Here is a 21141-nt window from a genome sequence, read left to right as displayed (position 1 = left end):
GGAAAAACATAAGGAAATAGGCAGTTTTTGACAAAATGAAGCTGACAAAATGAAACCTGATTCAGTGGGGTCAAACAGAGGAATCAAGCAGACTTTAGAAACAGACAAGTCTTTACAGATCATGAAAATGCACCAAAAGGTTCACCTGCACTTCTGAATTGCAAAAAATTTTTTGCATCACCTTCTTCCATCTCCCACCGAGTATCTCCAACACTCTTAACCTAACCTGTGGCACATTGACTCTTTTCCTTCCCATTGATAATTACCTATGACAATTGAAAACCCAGTCTCACACACACAGCAGGATGGTTGAAATGATTATCTACTGGCAAAAGATTGCAAAATGGTGCATAGCACATACCTTCTCTGCTTGCTTCCTCCTGCCAAGGCGGACGAGAGCGTCTCCCAGCGAGAAGTAGAACCTGCCATCCACTGTGCCTGGTTCCCCTGTGGCCAGCCCCGCTTCTAAGTAATTGGCAGCCAGCTCCAGTTGCTGCTCCTTGTTGTTATCCGTCCTCTTGGCGCTGAGTGCCTTAAGTACAAAGCCCATGTGCACAAGGGCCACACCATTGTGGGGCCACACGTCCAGCACCTTGGAGAGAACCTGGCGAGCATCATGCAGCCTGTTCTCCATCAGATAGGTCACAGCCAGCTGCACCTGATGGTGGGCCTCATTCGGGAATCTGCGTATGAGCAGCTTGTGCACCTCCTCTGCCCTATGATGGTGGCCTTGGAAAAAAATTGGTTGGATAAATAAATGCTCATTCAGGGTGGCCACTTAATAATAATATATTTATTTGCCCAGTGATTGAGTTACAAGGTTTGTACACAATATAAGGCACGTCAAGAATTATAATAGTAGAAACTATTTACAAAGCGGACAGCATTCCAACACCAAACAAACAATAATTAACATTAAATCAAAGTAAACATTACAAGGGATCAGCTAAAAACTCATTGACATTGTAATACAGCTTATTAAGCAGAAGATCTTTCACTTGTCTTTTAAAAGATTTGTCATTCAGCGATTTAAAAGATAATGGTAGATGATTGTGTAGTAGAATTCCCATCCTTCTCAATCCATGTAAACATTTTGCGGTCCGGGCATAATCTACATGCAAGTCATTATGGCTTCTTGTGAAATGATGGTGAAAGTCTCGATTTTTAGAAAAAGATGACAGGTTTCTATGGATGTAGATAACAGCAGATAGAATATAGATACAAGGAATAGGGAGAATATTTAGTTTTCTAAAAATAGGTCGGCATGGGGCATTGTAGGGCTCTTTAGCCATTAGACGAACAGCTCTTTTTTGTATTTTAAAAATATTTGTTGCATGATGGGAAGTGCCCCAGAAAAGGATACTGAATAGTACATTGGAATAGAATTCCCCATAGTACAAAGTAATGAGTACATTAGGTGAAACAGTATCTATTATGAACCTAATTAAGTAGCAAGTAGAACTTAATTTACTCAACAAGTGATTAACATGTGTTTCCCAACTCAAACCCGAATCGAGGTGAGTTCCGAGAAACTTTACATTGCTAACTTGGGGTATGACTGAGCCATTAACATCAATTGAAACGTTATTGCAGGGATTCCTTTTGTAACCAAAATGAACAACCTGAGACTTGCTGATGTTCAGGGTTAGTTGGTTCTGAGAGCACCATTCAGATAAGTGATTAGAAATAAGCTTACCATTGGAAATGGCGCGGTCAAGGTTACAGGCAGACACTATGATATTTGTATCATCCGCATAAAGGACTGGTGTAGCTCCTTCTACTATAGCTAGCCTACTGGGGAGGTCATTGATATAAGCAACAAAAAGAATTGGGCCAAGGATAGATCCCTGGGGTACACCACAAGAAACCTTGTTCAATTCCGATCTGCATTTGTCACCATGATGGGACACTACTACAGACTGAAGCCTGTCCTGAAGATAAGATTTGACCCACTGGTTAGAAATTCCTCTCACGCCAAGGTGATTAAGTTTACATAATAGCAGATGAAATATTAAGAAATTCCAGTATATAATTCGGCTAATTTTTCAGGACACTATGTAATGTGCATTTGAACGCCTAGCTATAAAAAGCAAGGAGTAAAACTTGCACACACTTTCAGCCCTTCAAGTTGACAAGAAATCCAGGGTACCTCTGAATCGAATCCTGTCAAGACATTCTTCTGCTGCCTTCCTGTAAAGGGCATCCGTTACCACTACTGAAGTTTTTTCCTTCTTATCTTCATTGGCTGGTGTTGTTGGCAGGAGTAATAGGGAGATGTATGCATTGATGGCTTCCTCCAGTAGATGGTTGCTTTGCTGCTTGGCAGCCAGATTGTTAATGGCCTTAGCACGACCATAAAATGCTCGTGGTGAGTGTGGGCTCTGCCTTAGAATTGCTGAGAACTTGGCCACAGCCACTGCAGGGTCCTGCGATGACACAGATGTCAAAAGGAGATTTAAAAATATCAATTACTAATTTATTCACAAAAAAATCTGAAGAAATCATTTCAATCGATTTCCAAGGTCAACTGTTTTAAGATTCTTGGTGTGCATACTCCTTTATTGATTGGCAGCACATCTATGCAAGGGGTTTGTGTCAAAGAAATTCCCTGACATTTCTCAAGCAAAAATTGTTGATGTCCTCAACATTGTGTAATACTAAGGAGCATGGCATTTTGAGAGCAGTGAAACTTTCAAGTGCACACGAAATTTAAAATACACACCATGACACGTCTTTTACTTATCAAGTTAATTAATAAATTTATGAAAAAAGACAGAAAATATTTCTTTCCTCATGGCTGGGGTACATCAACCATTGAGTTAATGAATCATTGAGGCATCAACTTCTGTCCTAATCCCACAGTTCACTGACATTTCTCCGACTAGATACAGAATCCCTGACAAAAGCCCAATTCCCCTCAGTAATAAAATCCTTGCCAAACTATTCATTCATAGTTATTTGAGTATGTGAATATTCACATTAGTACTATGGTGACCTCATGAGTAATGACCATGGTAATTTCAGATTCATACTCAATGGTATTCCCCAAAGTACCTGAGCAGTAATGGCCATTGAGGATTCTGAGGTTTTAGAGACCTCTGGAATCCTTTTCCCATTTTTCTCATGGCTTCCCCACACCCCAAGTTGCTTTCACTGCCCACAAGTCCATCAAACGATTTGATCGTTGGATTATTCTTCCTCATAGAATAATCCTCCAAGGTCGTTAGTATATTAATTGTGTATGCTTGGTTTCGCTTATAGTAGGGCCCGCCCGCCTTTGTGACGGTGCTGGACTCCTCGTCCCCTCCCTTCCTTTCCTATCCTTCCCCTGGAGGCGTCGTCGGGCTCTCATCGCGGCGGCGCCTCCTTCCTTCCCCTTCTGGGTGCAGAGGAGAAAAGCTCGCGCTTACAGTCCCTGCCCCAGGAGTGTATCCCCGCGAACCCACCCTAGGGTTTCGTTTCCATTGCCCACAAGTCCCTCAAGTCTGTTGAAGCACTGCATGCCACCTGTGTTAAGCAATGCACACACTAGTGGTTGCAATGTATTTGTCCGAGTAGTCATAGGACGAGAACTTATCTGAGTAATCAGGTACATATTCAAATAATAGTGAATAAATACTTGGGGCACTTAACCTTAATCTAATGTACAATGCCATATTGATTAGACTTTTGCTGACTATCTACGCTCATCTCGATGGTAGCGATACCCACCCTTCTGTTACATTAGTACAATTATTTTGGAATACTGAAATGGAAAAAACCACTTAAGTAGTTGTTAAGGAAAAAAATCAATGATAAAAAAATTACAAGAGGCAGCTTATTACAATAAATTACATCATATTGCAGTGGTAAAATTATAAGAATAATACATAAGTTTAAGATTGATAAGGGAAAATAATACAACGGTGAATTACACATCTGCATGTTATTTACAAATTCTTCCTCTAAATGGAATGCTTAACAGTTTAATATCATTAACACTTGCTTTGAAAATATTATTGATGCAATGCCCTTGACTTTATAAGGTAAGGTATATGTGTGGTAGATCCCCACTTTATGATGGATTCAGCATATGGTCTGAGCTGATTTTTCCTCTGAGCTTTTAAATTTCAAATTTTGCCCATTTTACTTCCACTCGGACAGTATGTCATAAATTATACATATTGTTTGTAAGTTTTACACATTTTCAACAATATTTACTGCATGTTGCATTACATGATTGATGATCTTTTTAAATAGTTTTCCTCACCCAGAAATAATACAAATTCAACATATGATGAAATTTGCTCTGCCATTGATCCTCCGGAACAGATTAATAATAATAATTTGTATTTTCCCTAGAGATCGCATGTACAGGTGACATTGGAAGTCATAAAAAATTAATATAATAGTTACAATAAATGAGGTGTGGGAATCGTTACAATTTTTAGTGGCAGATAGACAAAGATTACTCAGAGCCCAAAATGAAATCCTTCAGGTTATAGTAGTTGTTTCCCAGTGAAAACTTCTTCAGAGCATTCTTAAATGGTTCAGGTGGAAGACATTTGATATTATGTGTTAATTTGTTGTATAATTTTGATAGGGAGAATAAGGGTCCTTTTTGCAGTAAGTGCTGAGGTAGTCTTTGAGGTGAATGTCATTAGTTGTTCTGGCAGTGTGATTATGAAGAGAACTATTTTTTGGAATTTATTCAGGGATATTTTTAACAAAGGAAGCACAATTAAGTACATACAGTGATGGGAATGTAAAAATTTTCAGATCATTATAAAGAGGTAAGCTAGGTGAAATCGCATGGAAACTCTGGCCATGGCTTTCATGGCACGTTTCTGCATAGAGAACACTATTACAGCTAGCATTACCCCAAAAGATGATGCGTTAAGTTAGATGAGGATATATTTTGGCATATAATATCATCTTTGGAGTATCAATGGTAGTTACTTCAGCCAACTTTCTTATAATAAATATGCCAGTGGATAGTTTATTCATTATATGTATAGTCAATATGTGATGACCAGTCAAGGTTGTCAGTGAGGATAACACCTAATAATTTTATTGAGTGCGCCCGAGAAATAATGTGAGGACCAACATTTAAGATCATACTCGAGGTACACAGAGACTGGTTTCCATGGAACTGAAGAAAAACAGTTTTGTCAATGTTGACTTGCATGGCATTATCACCATACCATTCAGACATGCTGTTGATACTGCTTTGGGAGGTAATAACTAGGTCATTTGAAATGATTGAGGAGTCATTTGCATAAAAAATAGCATTTTGGAGGAGGGCTCTGTCAGGCAAGTCATTAATAAAAATTAGGAAGAGCTATGGTCCTAGGATAGAACCCTGCGGTACTCCTGCGTTAACAGTTAAGGGATTTGACTTGACTACTGTTATACTTTCTGGTGTTCTGGAGGTATTTTGACAAATTGTTGGTGCTCAGTTAGGTACGATGACAACCAGGAAAGAGCTTTCCCAAGATGCCCACTGACTTCAGTATGGAGAGAAGAATTGAATGATTAATTCGATCAAAGGCTTTGCTTACTGATTGGGGTAAGGGAAACATATTTGAAAAGCTCCGAGAAGACTCTAGGGCATATGGAGGCATTTTTTTTTCAAAAGTTCATGCCACTGGAATTGAGCAGAAGTTAAGAAGACATGTAAGGGTTCAACATAAGAAAATGTTAATTTTGAGAAAATATGTACTTCTCGGTAAAAAAAACATATTATCCATACTTCCCACTAAAGTCTCTTGTATAGAACACCAGAACATCATTGTTCAGAATCTCTTGTGAGAAAGCAGGAGTCTATAGTGACTTCCATCCTAGTTCATTTAACATCTGTGTAATGCAGTAACAGGTTTTTGACAAATAACACACAGCTTTCCTTAATATTTTATTCAGTTCATGGATTAAGTCTTTCTGCACCAGATCCCACATGCTTGCAGCATATTTAAGGTGAGACAATCCACTCTGGGCACTACTGATAGTCATTTAATAGACTTTTGACCATTGCTCTACTCGTTAAAATAAGATTCATCAAAAAGATTATAATTTGACTGCTGCCTAATGTGGAACAACATCACTCTGGATTTCTTGAACTTAAAGGTGCCTCGAGCATAGTTTACTCAATACACTCTTGTTATTGTTAAATGTCAATGAAAGCAACTTTTGCTGAAAAATATTAATACAGCCAAAATGAATATTTTCCCCACCAAATCTAAGCAATGACTGCAATATTCTGGAAAATATGGCGTTTGTACTATACTTGTTCGCCTTGTGTGTGAACTGTGCAAAAGTTTAAGACTGTTTCTGTTTGCTTTCTTGATGATATTCTGGGTCAAATCTTTTGACCGAATGAACAAAAATAAAAATGTATTATTAGTAACTACACAAAATCCACTACTTTTCCAGTTTTATTCTCAATCTAATTGAATGATCTTGTCTACAAACCACAACCATGTCAGAATTTCTTGGTAAAAATATAATGCTTCTTTGTAATTGCAGTGAAATAAGTAAATTGCACTGACTTAATTCCGGATCCTTTCAAACACAAATCAAAATACCTAGCCTTCAATTTTTGGCTTTTAAGATCCTTTCCTTCTTCATTATTCATATTGCTTAGTTTAGTGAGCCTTAATGGAAGCTAAACCACAACTTAAGAGTATAATTATTTTTCATATTATTATATATTAATATGCCAATCTTTTTCATAGCATAACATTTTCAGCATGATTAGGTGTTTTCCTTTCAATGTGACAAATAAGTGCCTCCTTAATATGTGAAACAACAGCTTAACTGGATTGCATGGAATCAGTTTTTGCCAAACTTATAAAAAGGATGAACACGTAGAAATTAATCCATATCCGGAGTTCTCCCTTTCTGGCCTCCAGCCCTTTAGGGTGAATATCATTATCAGCAGGAAAGTAACACATCACAAGACCAATATGAAACACCTTTACGTCATTTGATTCAAGGGAATATTTTTAGAATTCTCATTCTTTAGTTATAGCCCATGTTTACGTTCGATCTGGCCCCATCATTAGTGGCTATCAGGTTGCTTAACAAAACTTCAGCTTCACAATTTTTCAACTTCGTGTGATATACATTGTACTATTTGAGCATGCATTCACCCTTCTCAGTGATGTCACAACTGATTGAGTTTCTCTTCTTATCTGTAAGGCTACATTATTACATTATATGACTCGTCAGGAAGACATTCAAGCATTTCAACGTGGTAGAGAAGCTTTTCAGCTTTAATGCCCTAGCAGCATTTACCCACCTTATTTCAGTCCGTGATTTCTTAACAATAATTCATAACATTAAATTTTAAGAAACTATTGGTTGCACTCAGCTGATACTGCCACTGAGTGACCAGTAAGAAAGACCACAGGGTGACTCTCACAACTATAGGTATTCCATCTTCTTAAGACTAGCTGATGTTTTCTGGATTTAACCCTTAGCCCAAAATAACCAGAATAAACACACATGCCTGAAAAGAGATTTTGTTTTCCAAGTTCCCATTTCTTATGAAATAACTACTAAAACTAAGCTTTCATCATTGCTGTCATATCCTAGCACGGAGAATTAATTAAACTTTCCATTCACCTGAATATTTTATGACAACATGATTACATTATATGACTCGTGGAGAAGACAATCAAGGATTTCAAAGTGGTAGCGAAGCTTTTCAGCTTTAATGCCCTTGCAGCATTTACCCACCTTATTTCAGTCTGTGATTTCTTAACAATAATTCATAACATTAAATTTTAAGAAACTTTATAATGATATGTTTCCTGGGTAAACGGAAAACCCATTTATGTGACTTTACATTCCATCTAAATTGGTATTCTGATAAACCTTTATCTGGAAATACTCACTTGAAGCTACTTAGCAGCTCAAATTAATAAGCCACATTCAACTTCACTCAATATGTGATACAGTGTGAAGGTTTGCACTGATAGGTAATGGCAGAGCCCACCCTGGTTTTAAGTGACAATGACAGAAAAAAATTAAGTCTACACATTCAGGGGTGGGAGGCAGTTCCTTTCCCAGACCCACCTCATCCTTCAAGGTTTTTTGTTAGGAAACGTACAATGGCTTAACCTGTGAATGGAACTGGGGACCTTTGGGCTACCCTTTTTCCTGACTCTTGGCAGCTGGACGCGAGATAGCTAGTCACCAATCCGAGGTACTGTCCCCACCACCGCACTAATCCCCAACATCCCCCTTCCGCTCCCTCCCTCCGACCATCCAATGTTGCCAGTCTGTGGAAGTAACGCTCAAAAGCAAACAAAAAAAATGAAAGATATGAGATCTCCACAGATAATGTTTGACAACAGTGTGGGCTACAGAGGAAGTCAGAGAATGAGTTCTCCTCCACACTTTAAAGTGCCACTCTTATGGTTGGCTAGAAGATTAGAAGGGACACAAGCACATTCAAGCGCCATGAGTCAGGAAAAAGGGTATAGTCCAATACCGTACCTACCATGGTTACCATGATCCCTCTGAATTCACCTGTTACTATAAAATGCACATAATATGGTAGCCTGGTGGGTAGAGTGCTTGGTGGCTGATTGAAGGGTCACAGATTCAAGTCCAAGGTGAAGCCTGCTGACACCTAACGTGAAAAATCCTTGAAGTTTGAGGAGGCCCTGGGATAGAAGCAGGTCTCACAACCTTTCATATGCCTGTGGCTAAGTCGTGGGTGAGCTCTACCCTTTACTGAATGAATGAGAGGAAATACATAGTGGTACACCAGAAAATACATGGGAAGTCATCCAATATACCAATTTGATCTATCTATGAAAAGCCAACAACTGTCAAGGGAAAGGGCAAAACATATTTTTTCAAGTCATTTGGTTCCATACAATTCATTTTCAAGGGAATCACATGGGAAACAGAACTCGAACCTTCAAGTCAGACTTTCAAGATGCCTACCTCAAAGAGTCTCTCATTCCACAGAAGCTTCAGCACTTTCACCACCATCTCAATGGATCATTTCCAGCACCTCTCCCTCATTGTGGCACTAGAGCATTTTTAAAAGGCATTTTGGTGCATAGGTTTCTGATTCATTTACTAGTCATCCCATGAAGTTGAAAAAAATACTATGCAAAAATGGGAATATATTAACTGAAGGCTTAGCAGTTTCAGCAAAATGAGGGGGCCACAGAGGGGTCACACATGCTGTCAATAACACATCCCATGCTTAGTCCTTTGCACAACTCAGGACAAATATCAATGAAATGCATGAGTCTATCAAAAGTGAATATACTCATTTTTCATTGGAAAGACAAAAAGTCTAATGAGACTTGCCCTTCCAAGGTAAAATTGTGTTAAAATGAGGTATCACTAATGAATGGATTTATACATACATTTCTATTGTACTTATCAATGGATTCACAGTGTGATGGATTTAGAATAACACACATTCAATTAAAACTAACGCCATTAATATGGATTCATAATTAAACAAAAAAACACCCACAGATAATTGAGTACTATGTAATTTTTTTAAATAAGCTTTTTTTTATGAAACCCAGTTAGCAAAACCTCCCTGAGAATGCCATAATTGGAATCCTAATGGTCAATCCATAAAAAAAGATGACACTATATTTGAAGTGTTGGCACGAAGTTGTTAATCCTTTAGACATGACAGCATAGAATTGTAGAACGTTTAACAATATGCATTATTAAACTATATTTTTAACCACGTAATCCAGTTTATAAGATCCATAAATCTAATATAACAGATTTATAAAATACATAGATAAGTAAAAACTATGCAGAATTAAAAGCTGAGATAAAAATGTAAACCAGAAGTTAACAATATAAAAAACAACTAAAAAGCCTAAATAAAAACAGTATTCCACACAAGTTTACACTCACACAGATAGCTAACAACAAAGCAGACAAATTAGCTGGACACGAGGACAAGCAGACATCACTTCTAAGTGAATAACAAAATTAATTAAAAATCACAACATTTCTTGGAATACTGAAAGCTGCCCTTATCTCAGAAAAGATGGAATAATGGGTGATGAGATTTTGGGCAAGTTTTCACATTCACATAGATCTAGCTTAGAGTAGCAATGCTTGTGAACAAGACACAAAAAAATAAAGAAACAAAAACAAGCCAAAGTGCTGAACAATACACTGCATTGTGTGAAGGTGAGTTTAGTTCACATGTTCACAGTTATGTATTATCAATAGGTGAGCATACACTTATGCATGAGGCGAAACAATTAATAAAAATGCCCTTAAAATTCACCACAACGACTAGGCTAATCACAGACAATTGCCATAACAATTATATTATGACCATAGGTCATGACCCACTCCCATTTACCCTTCTAGTCCTGAGCATAATTCATAATATCAACCACCTCAGTAAAATTACCGGAGGATTCTCACTTCTACAGAATCCTAGCTTATTACACTAAAACCTTCATGCATGGACAATATAAACAAAAAATGGTTTACAATACACTACCAACCCCTTTTCAAAATAAAAAAAAACCCTAAAACCCATTTGTGCTTCAAGCAAGTCCACACACTGTATTGGACTCATGCTAATTCAGTACTTAAGTCCTCTTGGACGTTTTTGAGAATAAAAGTAAAATGCAGCAGACATCCAATTGGGTATACAGCAATATTGCTCACTTCACCAAGACTCATGCATGTAGTCGTTTCTGTGACTTTTCCTCACTAAATGATCACACATTCCTCATTCCACCGAAAAATAAAGAATGGACTATGGGGAAGTGAAAGCAGAACCTCACTAAGACTGTTCCTTGTACTGCTCTTTATAAATATGGAGCATAAACATGGACGATGAAGTGAGGAATATTATATTATATACTTAAAAATTATATTCATCCAAGGTCTGTATCAACCAAAAATTTAAAAAAATTAGATTCTCTTGAACCTGTAGTACCAATGTACTTCTTCTCTGACTGTATTATTTTGTTATAACTGTGTTTGCGCCCGAGTTCCCTTCAATGTAAAAGGCAAGACTGCACTATCACAATGAATTGCTTAATTTTACCAATTAATGTCAAAATGACCAATTTATTATAGCACAGCTGGCCTAACGCATGACTGGATTAGCATGAGCACAAAAACAAAAGGGAACAGAAGCATTAAAAGAATGTGAGTAACAAAAAACTGGGCTCTTTAGTACAAATGCTTGCCCTGCTAATGGGAATTCTCCTTCAACATAAGATTTTGGTATTCAAGTAAAAACAAAATTAAGAGATGCATAATTGTGCTAGGTTGTCTTCCATATCCTAAACACCAAAAGCCTAATAGAAAGAGAAGAAAGATAAAAAAAGGAAAAATTAGATTGCAACAAAAGAATATACTTCAACAACAAAAACTTAAACATACACAATACAATAAAACAATGCAGGGCCTGAATGCACTGAGGAACTTCATTAAGTTTCAAGCACTACATTACACATGACGAATCAGTCTGCCTAAAAGCCTAGCCTACAGCATCAATAAAAAGGAAGCTATTGAAATCAATTGAGAGAGTATCTACTACCGCATTTGAACAACATTTAAAATGTTTCCCAATGATCTTAATTTCACCAGATACTAGTAGCCCAGAAGTCTGCATAATTTCAAGTCTAGTTTGTCACACGTCAAATAGAATGCACAAGAATATAAGTAGTTTTGTTGGTAACTCCAAAGGAGTATTTGCATCATAACAAAACAACCATCCGATGCTGTACCATGCTTTTAACAAGGATGTAGCATTAATTGAGCATGTGTTTTACTAATATTTAAAGAAATGAGTAGCAGTAACTTTCACCAAGAGAAAATATTATAACATAAAATCATGTGGACACACTAAACAGTAAGACATCAGCCAGAATGACAACTTGAAAATGCAGCCAGTTATAAAAAATCAGGTTCTTCAATACATTGGGGAGTATACAGGGCTCCCACAGAGGGGAGAAAAGAGATATCCATCATAACATTGTGTTAAATTGAAAGCCACTACACGAAACTACGAATAGATGAATTCAATAGGTTACACTAGCTCGTAAGTTATATTATACGCTCTAGTTATGTAGTTTTACTTCTACATATGTAATGATGTTTCACTACATACTTTTATTTAATAGTAAAAGTTAAAATGAAAGCTTCATTTGACTAAAATATTAAATCCATGCACTAAAAGCTGGAAAATTAAAGATATTCAAGCAAGCACTACTTTTTCCCACTAAATATATATCATACAATCACATACTCTAAGCTAAAGACACTTTAATTTTACAGTGAAAAAAGTGCACTCCTTAAGAAGCCATCCTCAGAGTTCTTCTTAGAAATTCATGAAGAGTAGCTTCACTAGAGGCCAATGATTTTACAAACCTTGTAATAAATCATGCCTTTCAACTTTCAAATAAAAGTGTAGAGCAATAGGGTGGAACAGAAAAATCAATTATTTTACAGAAAAAAACTGTGGAAATCATCCAAATAAAGTAAAAAGTGGAAAAAACAAAAATAAGACAAAATATTTTTTTTATACCACAAGGTCAGCCCTAGACACGCAGAGGCGTTTCATAAGGAGGGGAGGTTCAAAATTGAAAAATACGTTATTATTAAGTCATTCCCTGTTGGCTCTACCAAAGCCCAGCTCTAGGTAAAAAATGTAAATTTTGTAGAATGTATCTGCAAACCTTATTGACCTGAGAAATTGACTACGTATTAGGAAAGCATAGATATAAGTCGATTGTCAACCTAGATGCAGTGAGAGGCCTAAAATATCAATAAGCAATACCATCCTCTTAGGTTGTATCCATTCAAATGACACGTGTATCATCAAAACAAGCACTTAGAAGAAATTGGATGAAACTTTAATAATACCAATCAAAATTACTTTGAAGTTAAATATGAAATGCAATTTGACAACAAATAGATTTTGTCCTTATTCTGAGTTGAAACCAATCTATTCCCTTAAGCAAAAAATGTACATAAATTCTCCATTAACATAGACGAATTCAGGTTTCAAGGTATCAGAGGTATGAGAACAATTAACTTCTACCTTGACCATAAACAGCTAAGAAGTAGGAAGTCAAATAATTTCTTCAAAATGAAATTATGTGAGTACAGAATATATTTTTTAAATTCGCGATCAAATCCAAAAACTTTATGAATGGGACACAATCGATAATTAGGTAATAACCCCCCGCCAAAAAAGGTGACATGAGAAGATTGAATATGAATCATCTCTTAGGGCAGCTATGAAGTCTCAAACACCAGATGTAAAATAGGAAAAAGATGTAAAAAAAATAATATCAAATATGAAAGTCAAGGTAATTTCTAACACTAGAAAAATGATAATGAGGGGCCTGCAAGCTCTACACAGGAACTAACTCAAACACCAAGCTAAGGGGCAGCTTCCAAACTAGTAATAAATAATGTCAAGTAATTAGGATTAGCACAGATGGATTCTTGGAGAGAACCTACAGCAAGAGGATATGATCCAACTGAAATAAGGCAACTGAAAAGTCAAACAGAATCTAACTCCTATACCTATAAAACATATAGGAAAAACAAAGAAGGCTGAGGTGAGAGGTGAAAGAGTAAAAAGTGATGAAAACTATCCAAGCATAAGTGTTATGCATGAAGAGTGCAGGTACAAGATACATACATACTTTCATACAAAACTTGTACCACATGAAAAAACACAAATCAAGATGAAGTCAGCAAAATACTTGTGCAATGAAAGGCTAGGAGAGATTTTCATTTTGAAATACAATAAATTAAGTCAATCATGATGAAAAACAGTCGAAAGAAATATCTCTAGTTTATAAATTATTTTCTTCATTACATATTATATTGGATTAGTTATGCAAGTCTCTAACAAGATGGTTCCTCATTGATTCCTGATGCTTTGCCAGGATCATTAGCAAGACGTTATAGAGAAAATAATGGAATGCATTATGAACAAAATATAAAAGAATTTTTCTGAGTCTACCTTTTTGAATTGGAAACCAACATTTGCCCCAAAAAGCAGCAACTTACCTTTTCTATCTCTGCATCGGCTTCATCTAGCTGTTCACGGATTACAAAATCCTCATCATTTGTAATATCTGCCTTCTCATATGTGGGTGGCTGATCTGCTGATTCCATTGACTATGGAGCAGAACGAAAAAATAATAAAAATAACTTGGCACACAAACACTAAATGAGTTACAAATACTACTCTGTAGTATGGAGATGGAAAATTTATTACAAAGAAGACTTCATTGTAAAATATATGCCCTTCAATAGATAAAAAATTCAAAATTTTCCAAAAGACAATGGGGATTGTAAAACTGCTCAGAGATAAGATATCACTACTCAAACTTCAGTTAACTCTCAATAATACAGCCAAAATCTGCTATAACAAGTAAAGCTGTAAGTATAGTAATTATAGCAACAATCGCAAGACCATAAGTATACTGAAACTCTACCACACTTACTCAACTAACTAAACATTACTACCAATTAGCAATAAAATGCGATCATAAAAAAATAGAAATTAACAATTTCTTAAGTTTCAAAAAAAAGCATTAGCTTTCACTTAGCTTGATCACACAGATAATAAACCTTGCTTACTTGCAGTAATTGTAAGTCAACTTATCATATTAACAACAAAATAAGAAGAGATTTCACTTCATTTCACCCTATTTCACCTGAGACTCATCTAATTTTAACTGACTTAATTAATACCATAAGTGTCATGAATTGTCAATAAAATTGTGCACAAGAAAAGGAAATAAAGAAAAATGACAGTATTGCTTCCCAAATGCACTACTGTCATTTTGCAAATGGTTAGGGGCAACAGAGAACACATTTGAGTTCCATTATCATTTGAAAGTGAGCAATGTGAGCTAAGTCATTTCTACTTTCCATGCCTCTCCTGCATGGACCAAAGGAAAAGCTAACAAGAAAAGAAGCCTCTGAGACCTGGTCCTGGGTGCTGAAGATCCAATCAAAGGATAGGGTGTGCAAAGAAGTGGTGCACCAAAGAATAGGAGAGGAAAGGGAACTACAGCATACCATGCACCAGTGAAGGATGCAATAGATATGTAGTCCATGCCAAAAGGCAGAGTGAGTACACGTAAAATATGAATATTGAAGAAAATACTTACTGTAGACCTTCAAGGGATAAGTAGTTAATGTAGGAACTATTGAAGAAGGAAACCAGGGAAGAGAAGGAACTGGTTTGGGAAAGGGAGCTATAGAGGGCAGAAGTGTAACTATTATATGATTGCAGTAAATGTGACGCCCAGGATGATTACTTAGAAAAAACAAAGAAGGGCACAAGGAGGAAGACCATCAGGAAAGTGAAGGAAATAGCTTGGGAAATAGGAAAAATGGAGGACGGAGGTATAACAATCTCAGGATTGCTGTTTTATGATGGAGGCAATGTAATTCACTGTTTGATACTCACCGCCTCCTCTTGCGCTCCAGTGCTCCTGCCCCTCCTTGGGGGTGGAGGGGGCACTTCCTCCTCCTCAGACTCTTCCTCTTCCTCCGTCTCTTCTTCCTCTTCAGATTCGGCCTGAGCCTTCGGAGCCTCCGTCTTCCTCACACCTGCTGCAAAGAAGCACATCATTGCACTGTTGTAAGTCATCAATAACATTTTTGCTATTCCATGGCCACCAGTCACGACCACCTCATAACATGATGTAATAACATTCATGTCAATCATCACTCACTCTCTCTAGCTCAGAAATGTCCTTACTTTGCTGCAAAAGCAACACATGTACATGTAACAAAATCCCTGTTGACATCAATGCTATGTCATCATTTCCATTATTTATGGTTAAGAGAACTTCCTAAGAAAGAAATCATACTCAGTCATTGCAGTCTTTAGAAAATATTTTGTATCTGGATCCAATGGACCAACTGCAAAACATTGTGAATAAGTGGTGGGAATATGTCCCCCCACCCATTTATTTTATCTCCACCCTCTTTATGCACCAGCCATGAAGCAATGCATGAGAGAAGGGCCTCATGATGCCTTTTTTCATACTACTATAGGCTAAGTGCTTGCGAGAAATCCTGAGGTGTGTTACCCCTTTTATTCCAAACGTCGACCAGTGAAAAAGTGGTTGAACGCGAGTGGGAACCCTGACTGACAAGGTAATTCTAAATGCTCCCTTATCTTTTCTAATTGCCCCTGGGCTTATTAAAGCCACAGCCACCATTCCATCGAGAGTGACCACAGCCCATGCACGAGAGCATTAATGTTCGACGGAACGTGTAGAAGCAGAGAGAAGACAGTAAGCATTGGTGAGTGTAAGGGAGACGGTCTAGGTACAAGGAGGTAAAAGGAAATATGTAGTCTTAACTCAGAAGCAGTCCCGAGGAAAGCTGTGTCCACTTTGCCACCTCCCTCTGATTGGCACGTAAGCTGAGGTAAAGACGCATCACATGACAAAGAGCCTGAGAAAATGTAAGGACACTACCACCATTGTATGGGGCAGTCCTATTCCGCCTTTTTCCTTTCACTGTTTCCTTCTGTTTTTGGCCTGCCATCTCTGACAAAGAGAGCGGTGGACTTGCTGCCCAAAATTCCCCCCACGCTTATATTCCTTCTCTCCCAATGCCCCTCGGACCAACCCCTCATCTTTTACTCCTCTTCCTCCAACCACACCTTCATGAAGAGAGGAAGAAGGGCAGACAATTATGTTACATTATTTAAATGTTGTCAGTAATGAAATGTGTGTTATACCAAGTAATTTTATTATTACTCAAGTAAAAAGTATTAATGTAACTCATTGTATTCCACTATTTTTGATTTATGATTTCTCCGTTAATAACTTTACAGAAATAAATTTTATTATAACTATTATCAAAACAAATGCATACTCCAGTTGATCGTTTATACACTCCTTTCTCTTAAAAATGTAAATGGAGGTGGCCAATGATACCTTAGGTCATTTGAGCCATTGTGCAGGGAAGGGAAGAGCAGGAAGAATGGAGGGGATTCCAGAATTACCCTGCACTCAAGGAAAGACTCTAAGAGGATTACAGCTAAACATACCAACTGGAGTGAAGAAGTTGAAGTGACCTCCACAAAGCCCTCAAACAGGGATCAGGTAGTCAATCACACCAATTTAAGTACGTAATCAAAACAAAATACTCCAATATATCGTTTATAAACACCTTTACCCTACTAATGTACAACACCTTCCAACCAATATCCTACAAAGGAGGTACATATTAGGATAAGGCCTCCAACACTTAAGTCATTTGACTCATTGGGTAGGGAAGGACAGGATTGGTGGAGGGGAATCACACACAATGGTCACTTTACCAACCCAAACCAACCACAATTACTTGAGCTTGCGAACATGTTCATCATGGTGGCTGGATTATTGGAGTATTGTTATGTTTTCTTATAATTAAGAAACATACATGTTTTATACTATTGCAATCATATAAAACCTATGTAAATTTTACAAATATGATTTTAAATGACTGGTTTTGTTACTTGGTAAAATCCTATGGCTCCAAAAAATGACACACGGTGATGCTTTCAGATTCACAGATCCATTCATGCAATCCATAGCTGAAAGCTGACAATTAATTAGAATCACCGATTTGGTTTAGTTGAGGGGGGTGCGCTAAAGAAGTTTACTAACGCAAAGGATTTCATGTACCCTCTTCTGAGCCTGTACTAGGCAATGAGTGTGTAAAATGGTCAGAACAAGAAAAACAAACAGACATTGATTAGTTGTCTAAATGAACTTTTTTTCGCACTCTTTCCTTAATCCTCAGTCCAAACTTGGCATAACTTTTGGAATGCCAGCAGTCAATCCATTAGAGCATGGTAAGCTGTGAAGGTTTAATAAGCGGAATTTGCACAGATTAGATCAGATGGAGATGGGTGAAAGTGGAAAAGAAAGGATGATAGAATGAATATTCCATCTTTCATTTCTCTTTTCCATCCCATAAAACTTCTTTTGAAAATTTCTCCATTGCCCCTGAAAAGCTCCCCAACTCAAGGAGGTGTGCATACATGTCAATACTGCAATCTATGGAAAGCATTTAGCTTTGGCATCATCCAAAGCTGGTTACCAATTTCTCGATCAAAAGGGAATATTTTACTATTCTACTCCTTTTTGGATTTTAAGTTTTGACATAAATTCAGGGCAATTATGGTTCTGAAAATGCTATAAGAGATTGCCTCTTTAGTGTTGACTGATCAGTGAATAAATGAGATTACAGCTGACACTTAGGAGGCGTCAATCAACTGACCAATGAGAAATTTTTGACTATTTGGTGCAAAAATTGTACTTTATTGGAGAATTATTAAAACCTTGCTGGAGCATTTATAATCCCCATGGTTACCTTAGAAAACCAGCTTTTCAAACTTCTTCAAGGCAGATATGCCATTACCCTGTCCTCCCAAAGGATATTTGAAAATAAAAGTAGAATCAAATCTCAATAAAAAAGGATTCTCTCTTCAGTAAAATCTCCATCCAATCCTTTATCATATTATATTTTTGCTCCCCTGGGAGACAAAATATAATTTGACGAAACTGTGAGTTAAGAAGGTTATAAATAAGGTGTATAAAAGGAAATGCTACTAACGCAAAGGTATGTGGGTAGGCACAAGTAAACAAGCTCTACACAGCAACACAGGATCACAGCTGCGATGTGTATGGAATATAAGGTACAGTGAAAGCAATAACTAACCAGGAAGAGTGACTGAATCAATTGACTGGTCCATACATTGAAATACAAATGTGGAGAGTGCCAACTGATGCGGTCCGCACTCAATGTATTAAAGAGGTAAATGACATGAGGTGGTTATCAATGAGGTGTATCAAAGGAACTGCTTGCTATGTGGGTAACCACTAGGGACTAAGCTCTAGACAGCCACAAACGTCAACTCAAAACTCTGAATCCACAACTGACTTGGGATTGTCTTGGCAGGGACGACTGCTTCATCCTCTTCCTCCTCCTCCTCTTCTTCTTCTTCTTCTTCCTCCTCCTCCTCCTCTTCGTCTTCCCTTGTCACACCAGTCTCCTCCGTCTCCCCACCCCAGTCCCACCCCTCCTCCTCCTCGTCTCGAACTGTACCCCGCAGCCCCACCCTCCTCACGGGAACTTCCTCTTCCTCTTCTCCCCATGCAAACCCTTCCTCCTCCTCTTGCTTCGGCCGGCTGTCTACCGTCTCTTCGGGCTGTCTGTGGTGCATTGTGGGAAGGGCCTCCACCAGGGTGGGGATGCCAGCGGTCCTCGTGACGGTCTCCTCTCTCACCCCTTCCTCTTCCTCCTCATCCTCTTCGTAATCGCCTTCCTCTTCTTCCTCCTCTTCTCCTGCTACAGCGGCAGCGCTACTAGATGCTGCGGCCGATTCCTCCTCTTTGGATGCTACGCTCCCTGAAATCCCATTTTGTAACATTTGGACTTCCCGTCATCTAGCTCTCTCTCTCTCTCGTCACCATGCCATACCAGACATTCATTCGAGATGCGGTGTTTGTAAGGGGAACCCACACACATGCTTGTATTACTGGTCAAACAACACACAAGGTAGATTCAGCCAAATACAAATAGCCATTACAAGTTAATGGCTTTTTCCTTACTCTCTGTGTTATGCAGATGCTGTTGTTTGCAAAAGTGTTATTATTCAGACAGAGCTCACTAACAGAGAAATACTCATGAATATGTAAGTCTTTGGTCCACCATAGATTCACCATCATTACACCAAGAAAAAATTACCTGCTTAAATACTACAACGCTGCAAAAATCAGTGTTTTTTAACTTACTAGGCCAAGCAGGATTACACTGCATTTATAAGTTAGTAGCAAGAAAGCTCTGTCATCACTCAACTGATTATTAACTAATTTCACAAAGTTGAAAGATAAGCAGCATTTATGAAAATTAGGTACGAAAGCCGAAAATGTTACTTAAGGTTTCAGCCATGGGTATCAAGGTATGTACTGCTTTGATATTGGTAAAAACAGTATCAGCCCAAAAGCAACAGCATAATTCCGTTGAAATCCCTACATCCCAAAAATGGAAATACTGTGAATTAAGATATAGACCACTGTAATGGCTAGAATGTTTTTTTTCCATTCAACTTCAAAAATATATTAAATTTACCTTACATTTTAACAGGCTTAAGAACAAAATTTCTTAACTCCAGGGAGAGCAGTAATTTTTTTACAAAGTAGTTTACATGTTTTTACTTTCCTCTGTATATTAACAGAAATATGAGTTGACAGAAAAAATTGACATATTAATATATACATTTTTAAGAAAGCTCAATCTTACTGAATATTGTTTAGAGCATTATTCTTTCTAACCTGAAGAGCTGGAATGGAGAATTTGTGTCCAATCAAGTCAGCTCAGTCAGAGAAAAAATGCTACACTAAATATTATTTAAAGCTGATGACAAAGGCAACAAAATACTGCCATAAGAGGTGCATGTACAAAAAATATTCCATCTTAGCACGTACGCTTTAAGTATTTAACTTTTTTTGTGGTATCAATGCCCAAATTTCTAAGGACTCCAGAAATAATTTAGATATCTTAAAATATATAGAAAATAAAAACTGCATACTAGTTATGTTTGTCTCCATTACAAAGAAACTAAAATAGTGTTAAGGCAACTCAATTTGAAGCTGTAAAAGCAATTATGATGTATGTCGAAGTATGTTAGGTGTATGTACAAAAACGGTAAAAGGACAATTGAAAAATTAGTATTCCACAATGGAAGAGCACTACAACCTCCTCTTTCCAACATATGTTCATTTGAAATAAAGCGAAAACAAGGATAATGGCTTCCTCTTTCGATTTTAAAAGAAAGCCATCATCATGGAAAGTTGAGTTAAAATCATAATACTACACACGAGAAAAGCTAAGAAATTTATGACCTTCTACACAATACTAATGCATGTGAACACAATTGGAGTGATAAGGAATACAAAGGAATATCTAAAATCTATTATTAGCAACTTCACATGACACAAGGAAATATTACCTATTTCTAAGACAATCACATTTCCACACCTGATATTATTCCATTACTGTACATAACTATGTTTGGAATTTAAAAGGTACTTTAAAATTAAGTTCAATATATGTAGTCAAAATTCTAAATTGAAATTGCTGAAAATTAGAAGAAAAATC

At 37.3% G+C, this 21141-nt stretch overlaps 1 protein-coding gene across 1 annotated transcript in view; it reads right to left on the bottom strand.

Annotated features, from left to right (window-relative positions):
- Positions 1-21141, bottom strand: part of LOC124153257 (retinitis pigmentosa 1-like 1 protein) — a 65859-nt gene that overhangs the window by 9066 nt on the left and 35652 nt on the right. Inside the window, exons 9-13 of the mRNA XM_046526354.1 lie at positions 18922-19389; positions 15443-15588; positions 14029-14139; positions 2150-2426; positions 362-729 (exon numbers count right to left, since the gene is read on the bottom strand). Coding sequence (XP_046382310.1) covers positions 362-729; positions 2150-2426; positions 14029-14139; positions 15443-15588; positions 18922-19389 — 1370 coding nt within the window. The remainder of the gene's footprint in view (positions 1-361; positions 730-2149; positions 2427-14028; positions 14140-15442; positions 15589-18921; positions 19390-21141) is intronic.

This window comes from Ischnura elegans, chromosome 2 (assembly GCF_921293095.1).
Source record: "Ischnura elegans chromosome 2, ioIscEleg1.1, whole genome shotgun sequence".
NCBI lineage: Eukaryota > Metazoa > Arthropoda > Insecta > Odonata > Coenagrionidae > Ischnura > Ischnura elegans.
Note: the sequence above shows the minus strand (reverse complement) of the source record. Positions and strands in the feature narration are given on the sequence as shown.